At 43.0% G+C, this 27490-nt stretch overlaps 1 protein-coding gene across 2 annotated transcripts in view; it reads left to right on the forward strand.

Moving 5' to 3' along the window:
- The window catches only part of SLC46A3 (solute carrier family 46 member 3), a 75434-nt gene that overhangs the window by 20870 nt on the left and 27074 nt on the right, over positions 1-27490 (forward strand). For both annotated transcript variants that reach the window (XM_023553155.2, XM_003413956.4), the window contains exons 2-7: positions 6834-7046; positions 12882-13752; positions 15601-15684; positions 19071-19227; positions 21425-25629; positions 25826-25995. In XM_023553155.2, the coding sequence (XP_023408923.1) occupies positions 6858-7046; positions 12882-13752; positions 15601-15684; positions 19071-19227; positions 21425-21509 (1386 nt within the window). In that variant the 5' untranslated portion in view covers positions 6834-6857 and the 3' untranslated portion in view covers positions 21510-25629; positions 25826-25995. The remainder of the gene's footprint in view (positions 1-6833; positions 7047-12881; positions 13753-15600; positions 15685-19070; positions 19228-21424; positions 25630-25825; positions 25996-27490) is intronic.

Here is a 27490-nt window from a genome sequence, read left to right on the forward strand (position 1 = left end):
GAAAATTCCTCAACATAATAAAGGGCATCTATGCAAAGCCAACAGCCAATATCACTCTAAATGGAGAGAACCTGAAAGCATTTCCCTTGAGAACAGGAACCAGACAAGGATGCCCTTTATCACTGCTCTTATTCAACATCGTACTTGAAGTCCTAGCCAGGGCAATTAGGCTAGACAAAGAAATAAAGGGTATCCGGATTGGCAAGGAGGAAGTAAAGCTATCACTATTTGCAGATGACATGATCGTATACACAGAAAACCCTAAGGGATCCTCCAGAAAACTACTGAAACTAATAGAAGAGTTTGGCACAGTCTCAGGTTATAAAATAAACATACAAAAATCACTTGGATTCCTCTACATCAACAAAAAGAACACTGAAGAGGAAATAACCAAATCAATACCATTCACAGTAGCCCCCAAGAGGATAAAATACTTAGGAATAAATCTTACCAAGGATGTAAAAGACCTATACAAAGAAAACTACAAAGCTCTACTATAAGAAATTCAAAAGGACATACTTAAGTGGAAAAACATACCCTGCTCATGGATAGGAAGACTTAACATAGTAAAAAATGTCTATTCTACCAAAAGCCATCTATACATATAACGCACTTCCGATCCAAATTCCAATGTCATATTTTAAGGGGATAGAGAAACAAATCACCAATTTCATATGGAAAGGAAAGAACCCCCGGATAAGCAAAGCATTACTGAAAAAGAAGAAGAAAGTGGGAGGCCTCACTCTACCTGATTTCAGAACCTATTATACAGCCACAGTAGTCAAAACAGCCTGGTACTGGTACAACAACAGGCACATAGACCAATGGAACAGAATTGAGAATCCAGATATAAATCCATCCATGTATGAGCAGCTGATATTTGACAAAGGCCCAGTGTCAGTTAATTGGGGAAAAGATAGTCTTTTTAACAAATGGTGCTGGCATAACTGGATATCCATTTGCAAAAAAATGAAACAGGACCCATACCTCACACCATGCACAAAAACTAACTCCAAGTGGATCAAAGACCTAAACATAAAGACTAAAACGATAAAGATAACGGAAGAAAAAATTGGGACAACCCTAGGAGCCCTAATACAGGGCATAAACAGAATACAAAACATTACCAAAAATGATGAAGAGAAACCAGATAACTGGGAGCTCCTAAAAATCAAACACCTATGCTCATCTGAAGACTTCACCAAAAGAGTAAAAAGACCACCTACAGACTGGGAAAGAATTTTCAGCTATGACATCTCAGACCAGCGCCTGATCTCTAAAATCTACATGATTCTGTCAAAACTCAACCACGAAAAGACAAACAACCCAATCAAGAAGTGGGCAAAGGATATGAACACACATTTCACTAAAGAAGATATTCAGGCAGCCAACAGATACATGAGAAAATGCTCCAGATCATTAGCCATTAGAGAAATGCAAATTAAAACTACGATGAGATTCCATCTCACACCAACAAGGCTGGCATTAATCCAAAAAACACAAAATAATAAATATTGGAGAGGCTGCGGAGAGATTGGAACTCTCATACACTGCTGGTGGGAATGTAAAATGGTACAACCACTTTGGAAATCCATCTGGCGTTATCTTAAACAGTTAGAAATAGAACTACCATACAACCCAGAAATCCCACTCCTTGGAATATACCCTAGAGATACAAGAGCCTTCACACAAACAGATATATGCACACCCATGTTTATTGCAGCTCTGTTTACAATAGCAAAAAGCTGGAAGCAACCAAGGTGTCCGTCAACAGATGAATGGGTAAATAAATTGTAGTATATTCACACAATGGAATACTACGCATCAATAAAGAACAGTGGCGAATCTCTGAAACATTTCATAACATGGAGGAATCTGGAGGGCATTATGCTGAGCGAAATAAGTCAGAGGCAAAAGGACAAATATTGTATAAGACCACTATTATAAGATCTTGAGAAATAGTAAAAACTGAGAAGAACATATATTTTTGTGGTTGCGAAGGGGGGAGGGAGGGAGGGAGGGAGAGGGTTTTTTATTGATCAATCAGTAGATAAGAACTGCTTTGGGTGAAGGGAAAGACAACACTCAATACATGGAAGGTCAGCCCAATTGGACTGGACTAAAAGCAAAGAGGTTTCCGGGATAAAATGAATGCTTCAAAGGTCAGCGGAGCAGGGGCGGGGGTCTGGGGAACATGGTTTGAGGGGACTTCTAAGTCAATTGGCAAAATAATTCTAGTATGAAAACATTTTGCATCCCACTTTGAAATGTGGCGTCTTGGGTCCTAAATGCTAACAAGCGGCCATCTAAGATGCATCAATTGGTCTCAACCCACCTGGAGCAAAGGAAAATGAAGAACACCAAGGTCACACGACAACTAAGAACCCAAGAGACAGAAAGGGCCACATGAACCAGAGACCTACATCATCCTGAGACCAGAAGAACTAGTTGGTGCCCGGCCACAACCGATGACTGCCCTGTCAGGGAGCACAACAGACAACTCCTGAGGGAGCAGGAGATCAGTGGGATGCAGACCCCAAATTCTCATAAAAAGACCATACTTAATGGTCTGACTGCGACTAGAGGAATCCCGGCGGCAATGCTCCCCAGACCTTCTGTTGGCACAGGACAGGAACCATCCCCGAAGACAACTCATCAGACATGAAAGGGACTGGTCAGCAGGGGGGAGAGAGATCCTGATGAAGAGTGAGCTAAGTAAATCAGGTGGACACTTGAGAGTGTGTTGGCAACTCTTGACTGGAGGGGGGATGGGAAGATAGAGAGAGAGGGAAGCTGGCAAAATTGTCACGAAACGAGAGACTGAAAGGGCTGACTCAATAGGGGGAGAGCAAGTGGGAGAAGGGAGTAAGATGTATGTAAACTTACATGTGACAGACTGATTGGATTTGTAAATGTTCACTTGAAGCTTAATAAAAATTAATTAAAAAAAAAACAACTCCCAACAAAAACAAAGCCTGGTCCGGGCAGCTTCACTGCAGAGTTCTACCAAACTTTCAGAGAAGAGTTAACACCACTACTTCTAAAGGTATTTCAGAGCATAGAAAAGGACAGAATACTACCAAATTCATTCTATGAAGCGACCATATCCCTGATGCCAAAACCAGTAAAGACACCAAAAGAAAGGAAAATTAGAGACCTATATCCCTCATGAATGCAGATGCAAAAATCCTCAACAAAATTATAGCCGATAGAATTCAACAACATACCAAAAAAATAATTCACCATGTCCAAGTGGGATTCATACCAGGTATGCAGGGATGGTTCAACATTAGAAAAACAATTAATGTAATCCACATAAATAAAACAAGAGTCATGTGATTTTATCAGTTAATGCAGAAAAGGCATTTGACAAAGTTCAACACTCATTCATGATAAAAACTCTCAGCAAAATAGGAATAGAAGGAAAATTTCTCAACATAAGAAAGGCCATTTATACAAAGCCAACAGCCAACATCGCCCTAAATGGAGAGCCTGAAAACATTCCCATTGAGATCGGGAACCAGACAAGGATGCCCTTTATCACCACTCTTATTCAACATTATGCTGGAAGTCCTAGACAGAGCAGTTAGGCTAGATAAAGAAATAAAGGGCATACAGACTGGCAAGGAAGAAGTAAAAGTATCTCTATTTGCAGATGACATGATCTTATACCCAGAAAACCCTAAGGAATCCTCCAGAAAACTACTGAAACTAATAGAAGAGTTCAGCAGAGTATCGGGATACAAGATAAGCATACAAAAATCAGTTGGATTCCTCTACAGCAACAAAAAGAACATCGAAGAGGAAATCACCAAATCAATGCCATTTACAGTAGCCCCCAAGAAGATAAAATACTTAGGAATAAATCGTACCAGAAATGTGAAAGACTTATACAAAGAAAACTACAGTACACTTCTGCAAGAAACCAAAAGAGACTTACATAAGTGGAAGAACATACCTTGCTCGTGGATAGGAAGACTTAACATTATAAAAATGTCTATTCTACCAAAAACGATCTATACATTTAATGCAATTCTGATCCAAATCCCAAGGACATTCTTTAATGAGATGGAGAAACAAATCACCAACTTCATATGGAAGGGAAAGAGGCCCTGGATAAATAAGGCATTACTGCAAAAGAAGAACAAAGTGGGAGGCCTTACTTTGCCTGATTTTAGAACCTATTATACCGCCACAGTAGTCAAAACAGCCCGGTACTGGTTCAACAACAGATACATAGACCAATGGAACAGAACTGAGAATCCAGACATAAATCCATCCACATATGAGCAGTCGATATTTAGCAAAGGCCCCAAAACAGTTAAATGGGGAAAAGACAGTCTTTTTAACAAATGGTGTTGGCATAACTGGATATCCATCTGCAAAAAAATGAAACAAGACCCATATACCTCACTCCATGCACAAAAACTAACTCAAAATGGTTCAAAGACCTAAATATAAAATCTAAAACGATAGAGATCATGGAAGAAAAAATAGGGACAACATTAGGAGCCCTAATACATAGCATAAACAGTATACAAAACATTATGAAGAATGCAGATGAAAAAGTAGATAACTGGGAGCTCCTAGAAATCAAACACCTATGCTCATCCAAAGACTTCACCAAAAGAGTAAAAAGACCACCTACAGACTGGGAAAAAGTTTTTAGCTATGACATTTCTGACCAGCCCCTGATCTCTAAAATCTACATGATACTGCAAAAAGTCAACTGCAATAAGACAAATAACCCAATTAAAAAATGGGCAAAAGATACGAATAGACCCTTCACCAAAGAGGACATTCAGGTAGCTAATAGACATGAGGAAATGTTCACAATCATTAGCCATTAGAGAAGTGCAGATCAAAACTACAATAAGATTTCATCTCACTCCAACAAGGCTGGCATTAATCCAAAAAACACAAAATAACAGATGTTGGAGAGGTTGTGGAGAGACTGGAACACTTATACACTGCTGGCGGGAATGTCAAATGGTACAACCACTTTGGAAATCGATTTGGCGCTTCCTTAAAAAGCTAGAAATAGAACTACCATACGATCCAGCAATCCCACTCCTTGGAATATATCCTAGAGAAATAAGAGCCTTTACACGAACAGATATATGCACACCCATGTTTATTGCAGCACTGTTTACAATAGCAAAAAGGTGGAAGCAACCAAGGTGCCCACCAACGGATGAATGGATAAATAAATTATGGTATATTCACATAATGGAATACTACGCATCGATAAAGAACAGTCAGGAATCTGTGAAACATTTCATAACATGGAGGAACCTGGAAGTCATTATGCTGAGTGAAATTAGTCAGTTGCAAAAGGACAAATATTGTATAAGTCCTTGAAAAATAGTTTAAACTGAGAAGAAAACATCCTTCGTGGTTACAGGAGTGGGGTGGGAGGGAGGGCGGGAGAGGGTCATTCACTAATTAGATAGTAGATAAGAACTACTTTAGGTGAAGGGAAAGACAGCACACAATACAGGGAAGGTCAGCACAATTGGGCTAAACCAAAAGCAAAGAAGTTTCCTGAATAAACTGAATGCTTCGAAGGCCAGCGTAGCAGGGGTGGGGGTTTGGGGACCACGGTTTCAGGGGACGTCTAAGTCAATTGGCATAATAAAATCTATTAACAAAACATTCTGCATCCCATTTTGAAGAGTGACACCTGGGGTCTTAAACGCTAGCAAGCAGCCATCTAAGATGCATCAATGGTCTCAACCCACCTGGATCAAAGGAGAATGAAGAACACCAAGGACACAAGGCGATTACGAGCCCCAGAGACAGAAAGGGCCACATGAACCAGAGACTACATCATCCTGAGACCAGAAGAATTAGATGGTGCCCAGCTACAACTGATGACTACCCTGACAGGGAACACAACACAGAACCCCTGAGGAAGCAGGAGAGCTGTGGGATGCAGACCCCAAATTCTCATAAGACCAGACTTAATGGTCTGACTGAGACTAGAAGGACCCTGGTGGTCATGGCCCCCAGACCTTCTGTTGGCCCAGGACAAAAACCATTCCCAAAGCCAACTCTTCAGACATGGATTAGACTGGACAATGGGTTGGAGAGGAATGCTGGTGAGGAGTGAGCTTCTTGGATCAGGTGGACACCTGAGACTATGTTGGCATCTCCTGCCTGGGGGGAAGATGAGAGGGTGGAGGGGGTTAGAAGCTGGCGAAATGGACACAAAAAGAGAGAGTGGAGGGATAGGCGGGCTGTCTCATTGAGGGGAGAGTAACTGGGAGTGCGTAGCAAGGTGTATATGGGTTTTTGTATGAGAGACCGACTTGATTTGTAAACTTTCACTTAAAGCACAATAAAAATTATTTAAAAAAAAAAAGAAAAAAACCTGCAGTAATAGTAGCCAAGTACCATCCAGTTCTTCTGGTCTCATGGCAAAGGAGACAGTTGTTCATGGAGGCAGTTAGCCACACATTCCATTTCCTCCTCCTATTCCTGACTCTCCTTTTTCCCCTGTGGTGCCATGTAGGGTTTTCAGTGGCTGATTTTTTGGAAGTAAGTGGCCAGGCCTTTCTTTTGAGGTACCTCTGGTTAGATTTGAACCTCTAACCTTTCGATTAGTAGTGGCATGCTTTAACTGAGTGCTTTCACCATTTGCATCACCCGAGGACTCCACTGACAACTCCACAGTTAGTCTCTTAGGACATGCTTACTGCTCTCTGTTCTATAGTTGGTTTTTTTAATGTTTATACCACAAAATTCTTCAAACTTCATCCTCATTTCATTGAAAATCTAGCCTCTGAGTTAGTAATGGAACTGATGATCACTCTCCTTCATTTTTCTTGTAGGATTCAGCTACCTGCCCAAGCAATATGAAGATTTTTTTTATAGAACCAGCAATTTTCCTTAGTGCATTTGCTATGAGTTTGGCCCCACCACTGACAACACAGTATGTTTATAGGAGAATATGGGAAGAAGCAAGCAACCACAGCATTGCATTTCAAAGCAACATTTCTGAGTGTCAAAAAAATAAAAGCAACCCCATTTTTGCACTCCAGGAGGTAAGAAATTAAAATAGCCATAAAATGGAATTTGAAAAGGGACTGTGTAACTGGGTTTTAAATGAAAGAAAGGCATCGTACTCCTCCTTATACAGTGGCCTCTCAAGGGTGACTGTAACCCATTGCTGTCAAGTAGATTTTGACTCATGAAGACGCCATGTGTTACAGAGTAGAACTGCCCCCATAGGATTTTCTTGGCTGTAATCTGTTTTTGTTTTTGTTTTTAATCTTTATAGAAGCAGATTGCTAGGCCTTTCTTCCATGGCACTATTGGGTAGGTTTGAACCACCAACCTTTGGGTTAGCATTTTATCACAAACACTTGTGCCATCCAGGGACCCTAACACAAGTACCCCCAAACCAAACCAGACTCATCGCCATTGCGTTGATTCCAACTCATAGTGACCGTATAGACAGAGTAGAATTTCCCCGTAGGGTTTCCGAAGCTGAAATTTTTATGGAAGCAGACCGCCACATCTTTCTGCCACAAAGCAGTTTCTGAGTTCAAACTACTGACCTTTTGGTTAGCAGCCGAGCACTTAACCAGCACACCACCAGGGATCCCATCAGTACCAAACCGCCTATTGGCGTTGAGTCAATCCCGACTCATACCAACCCTACGGGACAGAGTAGAACTGCCCCATATGGTTTCCAAGGAGCACCTGGTGGATTTGAACTGCTGACCTTTTGGTTAGCAGCCGTAGCTCTTAACCACTATGCTACCAGGGTTTCCCACAAAGAGGAACTTTGTATTTGCTTTGAGGAACTTGCACTCTTAGGAAATGATGGAAACTATGTATGAAAAATAAAGATGAAAACCCTGACAAGGTAGCTGACTGCTGGCTGAATGGAGCAGACAGTAGACCCCTGGGCATTGAAAAGGTAGGGCTCATTGACAGCTGCGATGGGCAATGGGGAAGACGAGGGAAATGGAACCTTTGAACTCAGCGTAGAAGGAAAGACAAGATGAGTGGAAAGGCAGGACAAGCAAGAAAGGTAGTGCTGAGGTTAAGAAGCATACTGGATGTTTTTGAAAGAGCTCTGGGAGCAACAGTGGTGGATGAAAAGAAGGGCCAGATTTGGAAGGCTCTAAACATCATCCAGAAGCCCTGGTAGCCCAGTGGTTAAGAGCTTGGCTGCTAACTAAAAGATCAGCAGTTTGAATCTACCAGTCTCTCCTTGGAAACCCCGTGGGGCAGTTCTGCTCTGTCCTGTAGAGTTGCTATGAGTTGGAATCGACTCGACAGCAGCGGGTTTGGTTTGGTTTAAACATCATCCAAGGAGCCCTGGTGGCACAGTGGTTAAAGGACGGGGCAGTCTCTATCACATAGGGTTGCTAACGAGTCAGAATCTACTTGACAGTACCTAACCATGGAAGAGAGTTCAGGCTTTATTGGAAGACGAGCCTGAGGTGGGGAGGAAATTGCAAAAAATGGTCCTAGAGGGAAGGCTGTAGAAATTCCTGAGTGTGAGCCTAGTGCCAGGCAAGAACTTGATGGTTGAGTCCTGGCTGCTCAGCATAGCCCCTGTTCTTACTCATCTCCTTGTTTCTGTGGGAGAAATGTCCTTGGAACTGATTCTGTGCTGCCATGAAGACATCAAGGTTCTGGCTAAAGTGAGATCATATGGGAAATAGGCTGAAAGAAGTTAGGGGTACTAGGGCCTGAGAGTAAACGAGAAGGGCCCAGGGACTCACAGCATTGTTTTGTCTTCCTTCAAGAATGTTTCCTATTATACGTCATTCCCAGGGTGAGAAGATTCCAGGCTCGTGTCTGTATTTGATTCTGAGCTTTCCTTCGCCAGATCTCTTAGAACAGGGAGGGAAGATGGAGGAGAGGACTTCAGTGTCTAGAAAAGTCTGCTGCTTTTGTCCTCCTAAGGAGCATTGGTGGTGCAATGGTTAAGCGCTAGGCTCCTAACTGAAAGGTCAGCGGTTCAAACCCACCAGCCACTCGAGGGAAAAAGGTGTGTCAGTCTGCTTCTGGGAGGATTACAGCCTTGGAAACCTTATGGAGCAGTTCTACTCTGTCCTATAGGGTCACTATGAGTTGGTATCAACTCAACAGCAATGGGTTTGGCCTTGATTTCTTGTCCTCCTGGATGAGTGAGGGGAGACAAGCTGTGATCCAGCCCATTGATAGCCAGTCCTCTGCATCTATACAGGTGACAGGTGCTGCCCTGAACTCCAGCCTGGCCAGCTGCTCAAGCCCCCAGTGCCCTCAGCAATGGTCCCCTTTTGAAGACGTTTACAAAATTTTTAAATGGGTTGACTAGTTTTTCATTTATTGTTTTCTTGATAAGATTAATGTTTAGGGGAACACACTGCCCTAGATGACTTCCCTGATAGTTGTTGCTCAAGACCTACAGGTGCTGTGCTCTTTCTCGGATTGGGGAACCAGAAACCATCCTGTCGCCTGCAACTGGGACAGGGCCTGGTGGCCCACCACCATTTGGTCCTTAGGACAGAGGGATATGTGTGTTTCCCAGGAGGCACTGCCTCTGGCCCTTTTTCTGGATCTGTCTCTGCTCAGCTTCTCAGAGAACATTCTCTTTCCTCAGAGGTCAAGAGTAAACACTTCCTATAGTTCCCTGAGCACCTTTCTCTAGTACCCAGTTCTGCTGGGTGGGCTCTAGCCACATGCTCACTCAAAGAAATTTAAGAGTTGTAGCTAGCCCGAAAAATGTGTGATGTCATACAGTACAAGGTGAGTCCCTAATTATATAAATGTTTTTTTCTTACCACACAGTCATAGTATGCAGTGTTTTCTTACACACAAAAGAACAGTTGTATGTAAGAAGACAGTGCATACTATGATCGTGTGTTGGACTTTATACTGTAGTACCATATTTATTTATCCCAGGATAACCCCCAAACCAAACCCACAGCTGTCAAGTTGATTCCTACTCACAGCAATCCTATAGGACAGAGTAGAACTGCCCCATAGGGTTCCCACGGCTGTCTTTACGGAAGCACACTGCCACATCTTTATCCCATGGAGCAGCTGGTAGGTTTGAACCACCAACCTTCTGGTTAGCAGCTGAACACTTAACCATCGCACCACCAGGGCTCCTGCTAACATGATACTTAGTAGTAAAAAAACTGAATGCTGTTCTCGTAAGATTGAAATAAGGTGAGGACGTTGATCTCACCATTCCTTCCCATGTGACAAACACACACATATTGAAATGGAGAATGATATATATTTCAGGGCATGGATATAAGAGTCCAAACTGAGCTATCTTACTTATGTTTAACATTATGAACGTCTATATGGATGAAAGTCTTATTTTTCAGTCTATTGGGACAGATAGGTATTTGTGTGTGTATGTACTCATTTGTTCCACTGTCGTCAAGTCAACTCATAGCAGCCCTATAGGACAGAGTAGAACTGCCTCATAAAGTTTCAAAGGAGTGACTGGTGGATTCGAACTGCTGACCTTTTGGTCTTAACCAGTGCACAACCAGGGTTCCATAGCAACCCTATGCATATGTAAATAACTCGATACTGACTAGATCACTAAGCCTTTCCTCCGAGGTGCCTCTGAGTAGACTCGAACCTACAGCCTTTCAGTTAGCAGCCAAGCAAGTTGAGTGTTTGTACCACCCAGGGACTCCTGTTTGGGAAAAATTGAGGGTAGCACTGAAAAGTTAGGTTGGGCCCCATCTTGAAGGCCTTCAATACCAATCTAAGGATGCGAACTTTATTGGGAAGCAACGGAGAGATAAAGACTGGGGACTGGGGTGGGGAGGAGTGGCACTGTGGTTAAGAGCTCCGCTGCTAACCAAAAGGTCGGCGGTTCTAGCCCACCAGCAGTGGCTACATGGGAGAAAAGACTTGGTGATCTGCTTTCATAAAGATTACAGCCTTGGAAACCCTACGGGGCAGTTCTACCCTGTCCTATAGGGTCACTGTGGTCAGAATCGACTTGAGGGCACACAGCAACAGTGGGGAGATGCAGAAAGCTATTAAGCAAATGAAGGACATGCCTTGGCAAGAGTTCCCAGGGTCAGTGTCTATGATTTGCAGAGTGAGAGGACTGGCAGTCATATATTGAATTGAGTAAAGAGAGCAGCTCGATGCCAGGGTAGTCGAGTTGAAAACTAATGAGGGTCATTTGAGGGATGACTGTGGGGCTGTAAAGAAAGTGAAGGGTATGAGAAGCACTGAGTGGCTAAGATAGATTATATTGGTGGTGGGGGAGAAAAGTGCAGAAAGACAAGAAGCAAAGACGACAAGTTTTGAGTCTGAGTGGCTAGGACGTTACCTGGCAACATGGAGTGGCTTGACTTAACACGAGTATGTTGTTGTTGTTAGGGGCCTTCAAGCCCATTCTGACTCACGGTGACCCTTTAGGACAGAGTAAAACTGCCCCACTGGGTTTCCTGTGCTGTAATCTTATGGAAGCAGATTGACAGGTCCTTCTCCCTCAGACCCGTTGGGTGGGTTCAAACTGCCAACTTTTTGGTTAGTAGCCCAGTGCTTAACCATTGCACCACCAGGGCTCCTGCATGAATATATAAAAATAGGCTCACTATTAAAAAAACATTAATCCAGTGTTTGATATTGTTCATCAGTTGTTTAGGGTGCATAATGGATTGGATTGTGACCTCCAAAAATATGTGTTGTAAATCCTAACCCCTGTACTGGTGGATGTAATCCCATTTGGGATTAGAGTTTTCTTTGTTATGTTAAAGAGACCAGATCAGTGTTGAGTGTGTCTTAAACCAGTCACTTTTGAGATAGAAAAGGAGCAGATTAGATGCAGAAGCAAGCAGGCATGAATGAGGGAAAGCTAGATGCCCTATGGAGATCTCCAAGGAATGCCAAGAAGAATGCTAGGGAAGATGAGGCAAAGACCTTCCCCCAGAGTGGACAAAGAAGCCCTCCCTAGAGCCAACACCCTGAATTTGGACTTTTAGCCTCCTAAACTGAGAAAATACATTTCTGTTCATACAGCAGAACTAGGTAACTCAGATAGATGTTACATGGATACGTCTCTCACTTTTTCTTTAATGAGCTTAGTAGCTCATGATAAAAATGGTACATCCTCTTTATATTAAACTTGTTTTAAAATCACCCGAAATTCTTCCCATCAACTAGGGCAACCACTGTGTGTTTTGTCTTTGTCTTGGTCTTCAGGGCAGTGGAGTCTGCCTGACTCCTTAGTTCATCCCGTGCCACCATCTTTAGTCGATAGAAAGCTTCTCTTTGGGTCTATTTTATTTTTCATTTTCTTTTGTTTAGTACACAAAGGAATAAGTTTCTTACTGGTCTGTTTTTGGAGACACGTGTGAAAAGGGCAGCCAAGCTTTTCCTAACTGAAGTTCTACCGAGCGTGGAGTTTATGTGTCTCACTCATTTTCTTAGAGAGCAGGTCGGAAGATGTGTCATGGTAAAGGGCCTTGCTCTTGCTTTAGAACAGTGGTCATAATCTCTTAGTGCCAGCTGTTCAGAGAAGAAAGAAGAATCATTATGGGACAGTATCAAAACCTTTGAGGTCTTTTGGGGGATTTTACCCCACGAATCCTCTATATAAGACCAATACTCCAAAGGACAGGCAAAAGGAGAAAAGACAGACACATACCAACACACAAATTTTTCTTTTCGTGTATGAAAGCCTCCATCTTGGTACTTGAATATTATGACTGAGAGCTGATACTTATCTCTTGATATTTGCTTTGTGAACTGGATGAAGATGTAAGCTGTATCGGACCCAAGTTGCAGAATTCCCATCCACCACCTACTGGTGAGGCCAAGAAAAGTATGCGTGATAACTGTCTTTATACACATTGTATTCGATGTCTGTAAACACATTTTCTTCTTTTTCTTTGCAGGAAGTTCAGAAAAAAGCATCTCTTTTTAGTCTGCAGGTGGACATAAGTGGGTTGATTCCTGGGGTAGTGGCCACATTCCTACTTCTGTCTCACAGTGATCACCAAGGACGGAAACTGCCTTTGGTCTTGTCGTCTCTGGGTACTCTTGCCAGCACTGTTTGGCTCTGTTTGCTGGCCTATTTTGCCTTGCCTTTCCAGCTTTTGATTGCATCCACCTTTATTTGTGCCCTTTGTGGCAATTATACCACATTCTGGGGAGCCTGTTTTGCCTACATAGTGGATCAGTGCAAAGAAAAAAAACAGAAAACAATTCGAATCGCTATCGTGGACTTCCTACTTGGACTTACTACTGGACTGTCGGGACTGTCTTCTGGCTATTTTATTCGAGAACTAGGTTTTGTGTGGTCATTTCTAATTCTTGCTCTGGCTAATGGTATTAACTTGATCTACATTTTATTTTTCCTCGGCACGCCCATTAGAGAGACTCCATCTCAGAATGCTTCCATGTCATGTAGCGAAGCCTTTAAAAACCTCTTTTACAGAACTTACATGCTCTTTAAAAACACTTCGGGTAGGCGAAAGTTTTTGCTCTGTTTGTTACTTTTTACGATGGTCACTTATTTTCTCGTGGTCATCGGCGTCTCCCCAGTTTTTATCCTTTACGAATTGGATTCACCGCTCTGCTGGAATGAAGTTTTCATAGGTTACGGGGCAGCTTTGGGGAGTGCCTCTTTTGTGACCAGTTTCCTAGGCATATGGATTTTCTCGTACTGTATGGAAGATATCCACATGGCCTTCATTGGACTTTTTACCACCGTGGGTGGAATGGTTATGACAGCTTTTGCCAAAACAACCCTGCTGATGTTTCTAGGTGAGTAAAAACTGTGTAGGCTGAGAACTCGCCATGTACTGATAGTTGCATAAAATGAATTTAGTCTTTTGGGTGAGAAAGTTGAATAATAAAGCTTTCTATTTAACTCATTCTAGTTCAGTTAAAGGTTATTTGTTGAAAGCTAGTTTGCCAGAAGCCAATAAGGTGACAGCCAATTTGCTAAAGAAATAAAAAAAAATTATTGGATAATCCGAGTTTTCCAAACGTGTTTTGAGACGCGCTCTTCTCACGAATCGGTTCTTCAGCATGACTTTCACTGACCTGACCAGTTCTTAAACGGCTGCTGGGAAGACCCTCAATGAGTACATTGAGAATGGTTATACTCAATATGCTCAAAACGATCTATAACAAGAAATTCACATTTATTAAATATGTTCAAGAAGAAGATGCTTTGAAACAAGGTTTTGCAAATTGATCTTTCAGCAAATTGGTCGTTTCACGAATCGGCTTTGGGGTGGATTACTTGCTGGCAGATTGGCCTGCTTCCTTGACCACCTACCACTTGCGTGTTTTTCGGAAGGCTCGGGTGAGAGGCTGCATCTGCAGGCGTTATCTGAGCTGTAAAGCAGGACCTTGGGAAGGGCCAGCTTGGTCTTTTCTCCAATCAGTGGTAACCCCTTTCTCCCTTGCAGGAAAGCAGTGTGATCAAACAGAGGTGGGCTTAATTTCCACCTACAGAAATAGGTGATCTTGGGGCAAGTTACTGAGCCTTGATTTTCCCATCTGCAAAATGGGCATAGTACAGGGTTATAATGAATAGAAGAGACAACTGTAAAGCACCTAGCAGAATGTCTAGAGTCAGTAAATGCTAGGTTTTCTCCCTGTCTCCCTTAGTGCTGCCAAGGGCCAAGTAAGTTAATATTCTAAAAATGCTACTGACTATTGTTGTCGTTAGGTGCCGCTGAGTTGATTTTGATTCCTAGCTACCCCGTGTGATAGAGCAGAGCTGCCCCATAGGGTTTTCTAGGCTGTCATCTTCAGGAAAGCAAATCACCAGGTCTTTTTCCTGCTGAACAGCTGGGCGGGTTTGAACCACCAGCATTTCAGTTAGCAGTCGTGTGCTTAAACATTGCGTCACCCACCAAAACGCAAAAAACCCGTTGCTGTCAAATCAGTTTCAACTCATAGCGACCTTATAGGACAGAGTGGGACTGCCCCATAGGGTTTCTAGGCTGTAATCTTTATGGGAGCAGATAACCAGGTCTTTTCACCTGCGGAGTGGCTGGTGGGTTCGAACTGCCGGCCTTTTGGTTAGCATCTGAGTGCTTAACCACTGTGCCACCAGGGCTCCTTTACTGACTATTAAGGGTCATAATTTTAGATGGGGGCAATTTGTGTTTATGAAGCTATTCAGCCACAAAAATTAACAAGCATGATGGTGTGGAATTGGTTTATCAGTAAATGAATCAATATAGTAAAGGAATGCTAACACTTAGAATGCTAAGTCTGAAAAAAGCAAAGACAAAAACCAATCAAACAAAAAAAAACTAACAGTCATAAGTCGCTGAGCAAAAGGTTACTACCGTAGTTAGTGGAAATGGGCAGATCGGTGCCGATTGGCAGATTATATAGATCTGGACTTAAAACTTAGAACGCTTGTTCTTAGCCCTTGAGTACTAATTCTAGAGTAAACTAACCTTGAACTGACTTGTCCACAGTCTATTTTAATTTGTTAAATAGAATTCTGTGAATAATTGATTCAGTCTTTAGGTGCACTGAGTTACAATGTTGGTAGAATTAAGATACTTAGAGAGTGTTTCACAGTTGAAGTTGACCTTTCGTTTTCTTATTTACTTAGTGAATGATTTCCAATCATTTCTCTCACAGTCAGGCTGCTGTTCATTTTTACGATTATGCCGCTCTCTGTTCTACGGTCCATGTTGTCCAAAGTGGTTTGTTCCACCGAACAAGGTGAGTTTCGATCGCTTTAGGAATAAAATGAATCCACAGTCGGTCCCAGCTCAAACCTGTGTATGATCCATGTTTGATTCTTGAGAATGTTCTACACCCCTTTTTCTGAATGGAACTCCTTTTGAATTAAGTGGTAGTTCTATGTTAGGGAAGGGCTTTACAGGGCTCATCCTGTCCCAGGAGGAGAGGAGACCACAGGGCCAAGGGGATATACCCCCCTGGGAGCTCATAACCCCCACTTCTCTATGAGACTACACTCTGGCTACTGGAACCCCCCCCCTAATTCCTAGCTGAAACAGCCCAGGCTCACTTCCATGGAATGCCTGGCAGAGCCCCTTCTTCAGGCCCTTTCTCCCAGTGTGCTTACCTCTAGGTCAAAAAAAAAAAAGGGGGTGGCCAAAAAGCAACTTTCTAGTAGGGTCTGGCTTGAGCTTGGACTTGCCGAATTGGATGCCTGTAAACCAAAAAACCAAACCCACTGCCGTCAAGTCGATTCTGACTCATAGCGACCCTATAGGACAGAGTAGAACTGCCCGATAGAGTTTCCAAGGAGCGCCTGGCGGATTCAAACTGCCGACCTCTTGGTTAGCAGCCGTAGCACTAAACCACTACACCAGGGTGCCTATACCAATGTGTAAAAGACCCTTTCTGAGCAGGATGGAGCAAGGAGTAGAGCAGGATGAGAGTGGGCTTCAGGCTGGGGACAGAAGACAAAGAGATTTTCATGCTCCTCCGTGGAGAGTTTGCAATTCTGTTCTACACTCTCCCCCTTTTGGTCAGGATTCATCTATACAGTCTTTGATCAAAATGTTCAGTCATGGCAGCCATTGTTCTTATTAAAAAATAGCCCTTTCGTGAAAATATTATGTACTTTAAAGGGACAGGAAGGTTGCTGCAAGGGTTCATTGCTCTCAAAGAAGATACCTTTCATTAGCTCTATTAAGAAAGGTGAGAAAACAGAATTTGGGTATTATTTTGAAATGTGCTGTATGTACCTCTGACACTTTTATCTTCTCATCACCAGGTGTTCCTTGTGAAATTGCAACGCAGTAAAAACTTGATTATTTTTGAGGTCTAGTGAATTAAAAAAAATTTTAGAGAACAAACTTTTGCATTTATTATTTAATTGTGTTCATCTCTGGCAACTATTAACAAGTGTAACTGGCTCGGAGAATTTCAGTAAGCAGCTGAAGCTACTTCATAATCGTACATTGTTGGTATCAGAGCGGATGGTGCACTGTCTGACCTGCTTCCCATTAAAGCTGTTGCATAAGAGGACCAGGTCCCGTGCAGTCCTCCATAGCACTGTTCGTGGCTCTAGCAAGAGATCCAGAAATAAAAGAAAGTAATGATGTAGTTAGACAAGTAGGAGGACTTCCTCCTGATTAAACTGACTTAAAATATTACTATAAGTCATGGAGACAGTATACCTATATGCTCCTATACTTTGCAAGTTTAGTAGATAGATCCCTTAGTCAACGTGGACATGAACTGCAGACCAAGTCAAAACCAGTGGAAAAATGATTATTTCTCTCTGATTGTGAGCTTGGACTGGACATGCAGTCATATCATGGTCTTGGACAATGCTTAATGGCCCGCCGTTTGCCAGACTTACTGTGTAGCAGTCGTGAGTGGCAGCAGAATCCCCCTTCTTTTTGATTTTGCAAACTACCTTGGAGCAGAGGCAGTTACAAGAGGGTGAAACAGAAAATATGTTTTAATCAATCTCTGATCATCAAACTGTAGCATAAACCTTCACTAGAGCAGAGGGTAGTTATTTAATGACCCAGACAGAGTGGAATCTTCCGGTGACTGAATGTTTTTATCGGTTGAGAGGGAGGGATGGAATTCGCATTGCAGCCTGTGTGATAAAGAACTCACCTCTCTCCCTGCAGCTGTCCCGCAAGCCCGACCTGAGACCCGTGCTTGCCAGGGCCCAGTCTGCCCTTGCAGGGTCTCACAGATTAGCCGGGGGTGGAAGGTGGGAGACAGCATCTTGAAGGGCACGGTCAGTTGTGGCTGTGGCTGAGGCCCTGGCCGGTTTGTAGAGACATCGCTACTCGCCATTGCCTCTTCAGGGTTTTACCGTTATGGTCATTGGAACCAAGCTATTTTGTGTTTTCAAATGCACCCACATTGAGTTCAAACACTTTTTTTTTTAATGTGATTTTTTTTATTGTGACAATATATGTGACACATTTGCCATTGTGACCATTTTTCCATTCTTTTTTTAATTTTTTGTATTTTTGTTGTTGAGAAGATACGCAGCAGAACACGCACAGTTCAGCAGTTTCTACATGTACAGTTCAGTGACATTGATGACATTCTTTGAGTTGTGCAGCCATTCTCACCCTCCTTTTCTGAGTTCTTCCTCCTCCATTAACATAAACCCACTGCTTCCTAAGGCTCCTTCTAATCTTTCGAGTTGCTGTTGTCAGTTCAATCCCATATTAAAAAACCCGTTGCCATTGAGTCAATTCCGACTCATAGTGGCCCTTTAGGACACAGTAAAACTGCGCTGTAGGGTTTACAAGAAGCTGCTAGTGGATTCAAACCGCCAACCTTTCAGTTAGCAGCCGTAGCTCTTAACCAGTGCACCACCAGGGCTCCAATCCCATATAGATGGATCTTAAAAGAGCACAGTGCTCAAGGCAGACATTCTTAACTAGTTAAGCTAAACTACTGTTTGATTTTAAGAAGACTTCAGGGGGATATTTTGGTTTAAGCTTCATTTTTTACCATTTTTAAGTATACAATTTAGTGACATTCATTAATTCACCATGTTTACAGCCACCACCACTATCCATTTCCAAACCTTTTTCGTTCCCCTAAGCAGAGTGGCGTGGTGATTAAGTGCTACGGCTGCTAACCAAAAGGTCGGCAGTTTGAATCTGCCAGGTGCTCCTTGGAAACTACGGGGCAGTTCTGCTCTGTCCTATAGGGTCGCTATGAGTCGGAATCAACTCGACGGCAGTGGGTTTGGTTTTTTTTTTTTTTCTTTTAAGCAAAAACTCAGTACCCCTTAAGGAATAGCTCCCAGTCTCCCTCCCCCAGCCCCTGGTAATCACTAATCAATATTGTCTCCGTGCATTTGCATATTCTGACTATTTCATGTAAGTGGGGTCATACAGTGTTCATCCTTTTGTGTCTGACATTTCACTCAGCATGTTTTCACGGTTCAAGGAGAACTCTTTACCTCAGTTCCTTCATCTGCAAAATGGGTTACCGCCCTCTGTCTCAGAGATTTTGAGGGAATAACTTTCAGTCACCCAGAAGCGCCCCCAGATTTGCTGTCTTCAATGCATAACCATTTCTCCGTTAAGGTTTTGTTTGTTGTTTGGTAATCAGCCTTTCCTTGTTCTCCTTCCACCCCCTGCCCCCAACAGGCACCCTGTTTGCGTGCATTGCTGTCTTAGAAACACTGGGTGGAGTCCTTGCAGTTTCTGCTTTTAATGGCATTTATGCAGCCACTGTTGCTTGGTATCCTGGCTTCACTTTCCTTCTCTCTGCAGCTCTGCTACTGATTCCAGCCATCAGTCTATGGTATGTACTTATTTTTAATCATTTTATCAAAGCGTAGCTGGATTACATGAACTCCCTAACACTGCCAGGAAAAGCACATAGGTTTATTGAAGTTTTGCCTCAGAATGTACTTTTCTCAAGAACTTTTGAGACATGAAGACATCTGTCAAGAATTTTGGAGACTTAAGAACAGACCAAGCTGACCAGAAATGGGCCAGAAATTGGGCTAGATAGAGACCCCAAGAAGTTGCCCCTGTCCTTTTAAATATGAAAAAGTGATCAAATTAGCACAGAAGAATAGAGATGTATATATTCAAACTCTGATTTCCTGTAGTGTCATATCCCCTGATGGTCAGGGTGATGAGATGTACTTTAGTGTGGTTTCTTGAGTAAATGAAAAGAGCAGCTAGAATGCCTGGAATATTAGGATACCTGAGTTCTTTCTCCAGAGAGCTGGCTTATTTAATAACTCCCCTTTTTAAATGTAAATATTCAAATAAATACAAAGCAGCAAATTTTATTCACGGATAGTGGTTTGGGTGGGTTAAACACTCAGATGCTAACTGAAAGGTTGGCAGTTCGGACCCACCCAGAAGCTCCTCAGGAAAAGACCTGGTGATCTGATCCCATGAAGATTAAAGCCAAGAAGACCCTGTGGGGCAGTTCTGCTCTGTAATACTGGGGGTTGCCTACGAGTCAGAGGGGACCTGACAACACAAAACAACAAGTGTGTATAATAAAGAGCTGGACCAGAGACATGAACATAAAAGCAGTAATTTATCCTTTTACCTGTCAGTTGTCAAACAGCATTAGTCAGCTAGATAAGTGGTCGTCCAAGCACCCGAGCAAGTATACTTGACACAGACTGTGGTGCCGAAGCATGGAGCTAAAAGCTCACTGCCCCGTCTCTCCTGGGCTTGTCCATGTTGAGCGCCACAGTGGTGGAAATCAGTAAAAAAATGGTCAACAAGCAGTCAGGAATTCTCGCCGTCCCCCTGAGCAGTGTGGGGTGTGGCTGTGAGTAAGGGAGAAGACAGTGCCAGGACCGTGGGTGACCTGTGTGAGCAGCGTGGGGTGTGGCTGTGAGTAAGGGAGAAGACGGTGCCAGGACCACGGGTGACCTGTGTGAGCAGTGTGGGGTGGGGCTGTGAGTAAGGAAGAAGACGGTGCCAGGACCACGGGTGACCTATGAGCACGCGCTTCAGGCATCCTAAACCAAAACCAAACCAGTTGCTGTGGAGTCGACGTGAACTCCTGACGACCCTTGTGTGTCAGAGTAGAACTGTGTGGTCCACAGGGTTTTCAGTGGCTGATTTTTTGGACGTAGATGGCCAGGCCTTTCTTCTAAGGTACCTCTGGGTGGGCTCAAACGTCCAACCTTTCAGTTAGCAGCCAAGCATCCAGGGATTCCTTAAGCATTCTACCAAGACAAAACTCTTACTTAAAGGGCTGAATCTATGTTTTATTCGTAGTAGGAGCTCAATACTCATTTCTCAATTGAATTCTGATCCTTAGTTCTGTGTAAGACACAGTACTATAGTGTTTACAGTTTCTCTGTAGTGTTGATGAAAAGTTATGCTTATTAGGTATCTTTTTTAAAAGAGGCTACTCACCGACTGAATTGGCAGAATTAATAATACATGTAGGCTAGTGAGCACATGCCGGGTGTCAGTTTTACACACTGGTGGTAGTAGTTATTCAGCACTATCATTTTTGGAAAACAATTCATGAACATGTATCAGAACCTTTTTTAAAAATGTTCATAGTGTTTGATCCAACTATTCCCTTGAGAAGACTATCCAACGAAATAATCAGGAATGCCATCAAAAAATGTGTATATAAAGAAGCTTATTTTGGCAAAAGAATTAAAAATGACTAAGATGTCCAATAGGAAAATGGTTAAATTATGGCAAACCAAAAAATAAAAACTAAATCCATTGCCGTTGAGTTGATTCTGACTCACAGCAACCCTGTAAGATCGAGTAGGAACTGCCCCATAGGGTTTCCAAGATTGTGATCTTTACAGAAGCTCACTGCCACATCTTTCTCCCATGGAGCCTGGTGGGTTCAAACCACTGACCTTTCAGTTAGCAGCCAAGTACTTAACCACTGTGCCATCAGAGCTCCTAAAAGCTGTGGAACCGAGGAAAAGATGGACGATAGATGACTTATGCATTGCCTTAATGTCAATTTTGAAATGTCTTTTTTGCTTTTATAGTATTATCAAGTGCACCAACTGGAATGAGGGGAGCTATACACTTCTTGTACAAGAAGAACCTGGGGAAGACACTTCAGACAGATGATTAACAGTGATAAAAAAAAAAAAAAACTGAATGCTGTGACTTCTGGAGAATGTAAACTAACTCCATACTCAATGCCTCATTAATACACATGTCCTCTCTTCTAATCGCAACAGTCCGAGAAAAGCTCCTAGCCTTTGCTTGTCATGGTACCATGCACTGGGAGCACTTTGTGAATATCATGGTCATGTATATCCAATAAGGAGCCCTTGTGGCACAGTGGTTAAAGCACTCAGCTGCTAAGCAAAAGGTTGGCAGTTCAAACCCAGCAGCCACTCCAGGAGAGAAAGATGCAGCAGTCTGCTTCCATAAAGATTACAGCCTTGCCCTGGAAGCTCTACAGGGCAGTTCTGCTCTGTACTATGCAGTTGCTGAGTCAGAATCGACTCAATGGCAGTAGGTTTGGTTGTTTGGTTTGAGTATATCCAATAGGTAAAACCAAACCAAACCTGCTGTCGAGTCGATCAGGACTCATAGCAACTGCATAGGACAGAGTAGAACTGCCCTGTAGGACAGAGTAGAACTCCCCAAGTCTGTAATCTTTATGGAAGCAGACTGCCAAATCTTTCTCCCTTGAAGCAGCTGGTGGGATCAAATCTGTGACCTTTTGGTTAGCAGCCGCACGCTTAACCACTGCGCCAGAAGGGCTCCTATTCAGTACACAGAAGACCAAATCTCAAAATACTGTCCACTTCTGGACTTAAAAAAGAAACGGAAATTTAAAGATATAAGGAGGGATTTGAAAACTTGATGAGGTCAAAAGCAATAATCTCTTACATAATCCAGTCTCACATAGAGTCAAAGGAGGACTCTTTACCTCAGTTTCTGTATCTTCAAAATGGGTTACTGACCTCTCAGAGATTTTGAGAGTGTAACTAATGGAAATGATGATGCATCACTGATAGGAAAACAACAATAGACATTTGAAAAATCTATAAAAGAATCTTACCTATACTTGAATAATGCTTTGTTTTATAGAAATGGAGTTTTTAAAAGCACTTTAGAGACATTTATTTTTCACTTTTCCTAGTATGTTTCATTAATGAAAGACATGATGATATTTCTGTAGTAACACAGGGGTGATTGGAGAAAAAATACAAAATTATAAATAAAATTGTTTCTAAAGAAATTCTAAAACTGAGTACACAGCTCATCATTATGTAAAGTAACAATGTTATAACACCAGCATTCACTCCATATTTCAGGAGGAGGACAGCCACATTGCATAACCCCTAGCAAGGAGTTCTGTTCCTAGCTAGTCCCACAGTGCTGCTCCTGGCTAGTCCCACAGTGCTGCTCCTGGCTAGTCCCACAGTGCTGCTCCTGCCTAGTCCCACAGTGCTGCTCCTGCCTAGTCCCACAGTGCTGCTGCTGGCTAGTCCCACAGTGCTGCTCCTGGCTAGTCCCACAGTGCAGCTCCTGGCTAGTCCCACAGTGCTGCTCCTGGCTAGTCCCACAGTGCTGCTCCTGGCTAGTCCCACAGTGCAGCTCCTGGCTAGTCCCACAGTGCAGCTCCTGGCTAGTCCCACAGTGCAGCTCCTGGCTAGTCTCACAGTGCTGCTCCTGGCTAGTCTCACAGTGCTCTAGTTCATCCTTCCCACTGCGTTGAGAAGGGTACAGGCTGTCCCCAGGGCTACGAATGTCCAATTTACAGACAACTCATACTTAAGAATGGACTGCCATTCTTAAAACTTTGAGTTAAATACATTAGTTCATAATGGCGAGTGCACTCACTGCTTTGTGACGCCTGTGAAAACATTGCATGGTTTGGAATCACTTCTTAAGTGCTTTATATGCATAGAAAGGTCAAACACCTACTACATGCTAAGACAAACATTTGACTAACTGACCTTATGTAAGAACCTCAAAATCACCAACATGCTGGAGCCCGTCATTTCAACTACTGTGCCAGTCCATCTCACTGAGGGCCTCCCTCGCCCTCGCTGACCCTCTACTTCACCAAACACGATGTCCTCTTCCAGCGATTGACCCTCCTGATGACTGTCCACAGCAAGCAAGCCGAACAATGTTCTGCAATAGCCACTCATGGGCTTGAAATTACTGAGATTCTACATGAAACCAAAAACCAAACCCATTGCCACCAAGTCGATTCTGACTCATAGCAACCCTATAGAACAGCGTAAGACTGCTCCATAGGGTTTCCAAGGCTGTAATCTTTAAGGAAGCAGACTGCCATATATTTCTCCCCCGTGGAGCGCTGGTGGGTTCAAACCGCGAACCTTTTGGTTAGCAACCAAGCACTTAAACCACTGCACCACGAGGGCTCCTTGAGATTCTACATAGCTGGGTTTTATATGTAACAGATTATAAATCCAAAAGCAAGAATTATGTATAGTATGAAATAACCTCAAACACATTAGCACTTTCTGTACCCAACAAATTGTATAATATTGTTCTTGAGAGTAGATAAGATGGTCTATGAAGTTAAACAAGGTGTTCGGCATTCCATGATTTTATACATTTCATTTGAGGAGGGCACAGATGGTGTTGTTTAACACAGTTGAAGGACTAGCAGATGGCTTCTCAGTTGAGCAAAAGCTCTATTTGAGATGCAGTGAATATATCTGGGGACAGGACTGAGGTGCCCAGAATCAAAATATAGCATGAATGAGCTTAGCCATCTCCCGAGGTGTCCCATCCTAGGACAGACATGTATGTGCGACCTTAGGAGACTAGAAACACTCAGGCTGATTGGAGAGTATACTCGACAGAAACCAAAAACATAAGCTATAATCTAATCTCCTGAAATGCAACCTGATTGTCTGAAGAAAGTATTAACAGAAGGATAGTCATGGTCTCTATGAAGTCCAAATATAGGGAGTTAAAAGAGGAAAAACGTGTTCCTTGTATCCAGCACCGTTCAAGAGAAGTTAGATAGACCAGATCTAATGTAAATGAGGAAACCCTGGTGGTGTAGTGGCTAAGCACTACGGCTGCTAACCAAAAGGTCGGCAGTTTGAATCTACCAGGTGCTCCTTGGAAACCATGGGGCAGTTCTACTCTGTCCTATAGGGTTGCTATGAGTTGGAATCAACTCGACGGCAATGGGTTTGGTTTTGTTTTTTTTTAATGGAAATGAATATTTTCACAAAAGAAGTGAACTTCTCTTTCCATGAGGCTGGACGACTCAATAGAATCGTCCATAGCGTGTACTGCACAGCCTCAAAACCGTCCAATTCCTTTTCCTCACTCCTGAGTTCACCACTACCTGTCTGTCAGCCTGTCGTGCGGTGGTGCCTTGCATGTTGGTGTGATTCTGGAAGCTATGCCACCAGTATTTCAAATACCGGCAGGGCCACCAATGATGGACAAGTTTCAACAGAGCTTCCAGGCTAAGACAGACTAGGAAGAAAGGCTTGGCGATCTACTTCTGAAAACGTTCACAAGAGAACATTGTCTGATTTGCTCACTTTGGGCACATCATCAGGAGGGATCAGTCTCTAGAGGAGGACGTCATGTTTGGTGAAATAGAAGGCCTATGAGGGCGAATAACACCCTCAATGAAATGGATTGGCCCAGTAGCCTCAATGATGGACTGAACCAAGGGGATTATACAGGACTACACAATATTTTGTTCTGTTGTACATACGGTTGCCATAAGTTGAGTTGACTTGATGGCAGCTCTCTCTCTCTGATGGTTGAGATTGTGTATCAACTTGGCTGGGCCATCATTCTCAGTGTTTTGGCAGTCGTATAATGTTGTGACCACTTCCCTGTTGAGATTTGGTATGTGATCATCCCCACGATGGAATCTGCAGTGAGTGGTACCGGCGGGTGCAGGGCCTGTGGTGGCTCACGGCCCCCTCAGCCTTCATCTCTCCGCCCTCTGCCACCTAATCCTTCCTGCTGTCTTTGCTGGGGCTTTTGTTTGTTCTGGATCCTGCAGCTGGCTCCTGTTTATCTGACCTCCAGTTCTTGGGACCTGAGCTAGCACCTTAGTCCTGGCCGCCAATCTTGAGATTCATTGACCTTCACAGCCTGTAAGCAATGGCCCTGCTCCTCGGCCCTGCTGATCTTGGGTTCACCACCCCTGCGGCTATGTCAGTCAAGAGAAGCCTCTTTCTTGCCTCAAGGACTTGGAACGTTACAACCTCTCTAAAAGGTGAGTGAGCCGTTTCCTTGATATAAATCTGTGTGTGTGTGTGTGTGTGTGTGTGTGTGTGGAAGCAGCGGTCAAGAAATCAAATGACATATTACACGGGGCAAATCTGCTGCAAAAGACCTCTATAAAGTGTTGAAAAGCAAAGATATCACCTTGAGCACTGAAGTGAACCTGACCTAAGTCATACTGTTTTCAGTTACTTCATATGCATGCAAAAGCAGGACAATGAATAAGGAAGACTGAAGAATTGACGCCTTTGAATTGTGGTGTTGGCAAAGAATATTGAATATACTATGGACTGCCAGAAGGACAAACAAATCTGTTTTGGAGGAAGTACAGCCAGAATGCTCCTTAGAAGCAATGATGGTGAGACTTTGTCTTACACATTTTGGGCATGTTATCAAAAAAAAAAAAAAAAAAAAAATTTTTTTTTTTTTTATCAGGAGGGACCAGCCCCTGGAGAAAGACATCATGGTTGGTAAAGTAGTTTGTCAGTGAAAAAGAGAAAGCCCCTTAATGAGACGGATTGACACAGTGGCTGCAACAGTGGGCTCTAACATAACAGCAACTGTAAGGATGGCACATGACTGGACACTGTTTAATTCTGTTGTACGTAGGGTCGCTGTGAATCAGAACTGACTCAATGGCTCCTAACAATAGCAACAGGTGAAAGCTTGCACAGCAAATTAATTTTCCGTTGAACAATCCACACACACAGTGTTCTGTGACACTGGTTGCTATCCCCACAATGTACCCGCACTCCTCCTGTCTCCCCCTTGCCTTCCCTGTTTCCATCCATCCAGTTTCCCTGCCCTTCCCTGCCTTCTCATCTGTGCTTCCGGGCAAGTGTTGCCCATTTTGTCTCGTGTAGTTGGTTGTTCTAAGGATCACATTCCTCATGGGTGCTAGTGTTTATTTTATAGGCCAATCTATTACGTGGCTGAAAGGTGACCTCCGGGAGTTGCTTCAGTTCCAGATTAAAAGGATGTCCTAAGGTGACAGTCTCAGGGGTTCCTCCAGTCTGTATCACTCAAGTAATCTGGTCTTTTTTTTTTTTTATTAACTTTTATTGAGCTTCAAGTGAACATTTACAAATCAAGTCAGACTGTCACATATAAGTTTATATGCACCTTACTCCGTACTCCCATTTGCCCTCCCCCTAATGAGTCAGCCCTTCCAGTCTCTCCTTTTGTGACAATTTTGCCAGCTTCCAACTCTCTCTATCCTCCCATCCCCCCTCCAGACAGGAGATGCCAACACAGTCTCAAGTGAGCACTTGATATAATTAGCTCACTCTTCATCAGCATCTCTCTCCTACCCACTGTCCAGTCCCTTTCATGTCTGATGAGTTGTCTTCGGGAATGGTTCCTGTCCTGGGCCAACAGAAGGTTTGGGGACCATGACCGCCGGGATTCCTCTAGTCTCAGACCATTAAGTATGGTCTTTTTGTGAGAGATCTGCATTTCTCTAATGGCTAATGATCGTGAACATTTCCTCATATATGTTAGCTACCTGAATGTCTTTAATGAAGTGTCTATTCATATCTTTTGCCCATTTTTTAATTGGATTATTTGTCTTTTTGCAGTATGATGTAGATTTTAGAGATAAGGCCGTGATCAGAAATGTCATAGCTAAAAGCTTTTTCCCAGTCTGTAGGTAGTCTTTTTACTCTTTTGGTGAAGTCTTTGGATGAGCATAGGTGTTTGATTTTTAGGAGCTCCCAGTTATTTACTTTTTCTTCTACATTCTTAATATTTTGTATACTGTTTATGTCATGTATTAGGGCTCCTAACGTTGTCCCTATTTTTTCTTCCATGATCTTTATCGTTTTAGATTTTATAATTAGGTCTTTGATCCATTT

Source organism: Loxodonta africana, chromosome 23 (genome assembly GCF_030014295.1).
Source record: "Loxodonta africana isolate mLoxAfr1 chromosome 23, mLoxAfr1.hap2, whole genome shotgun sequence".
NCBI lineage: Eukaryota > Metazoa > Chordata > Mammalia > Proboscidea > Elephantidae > Loxodonta > Loxodonta africana.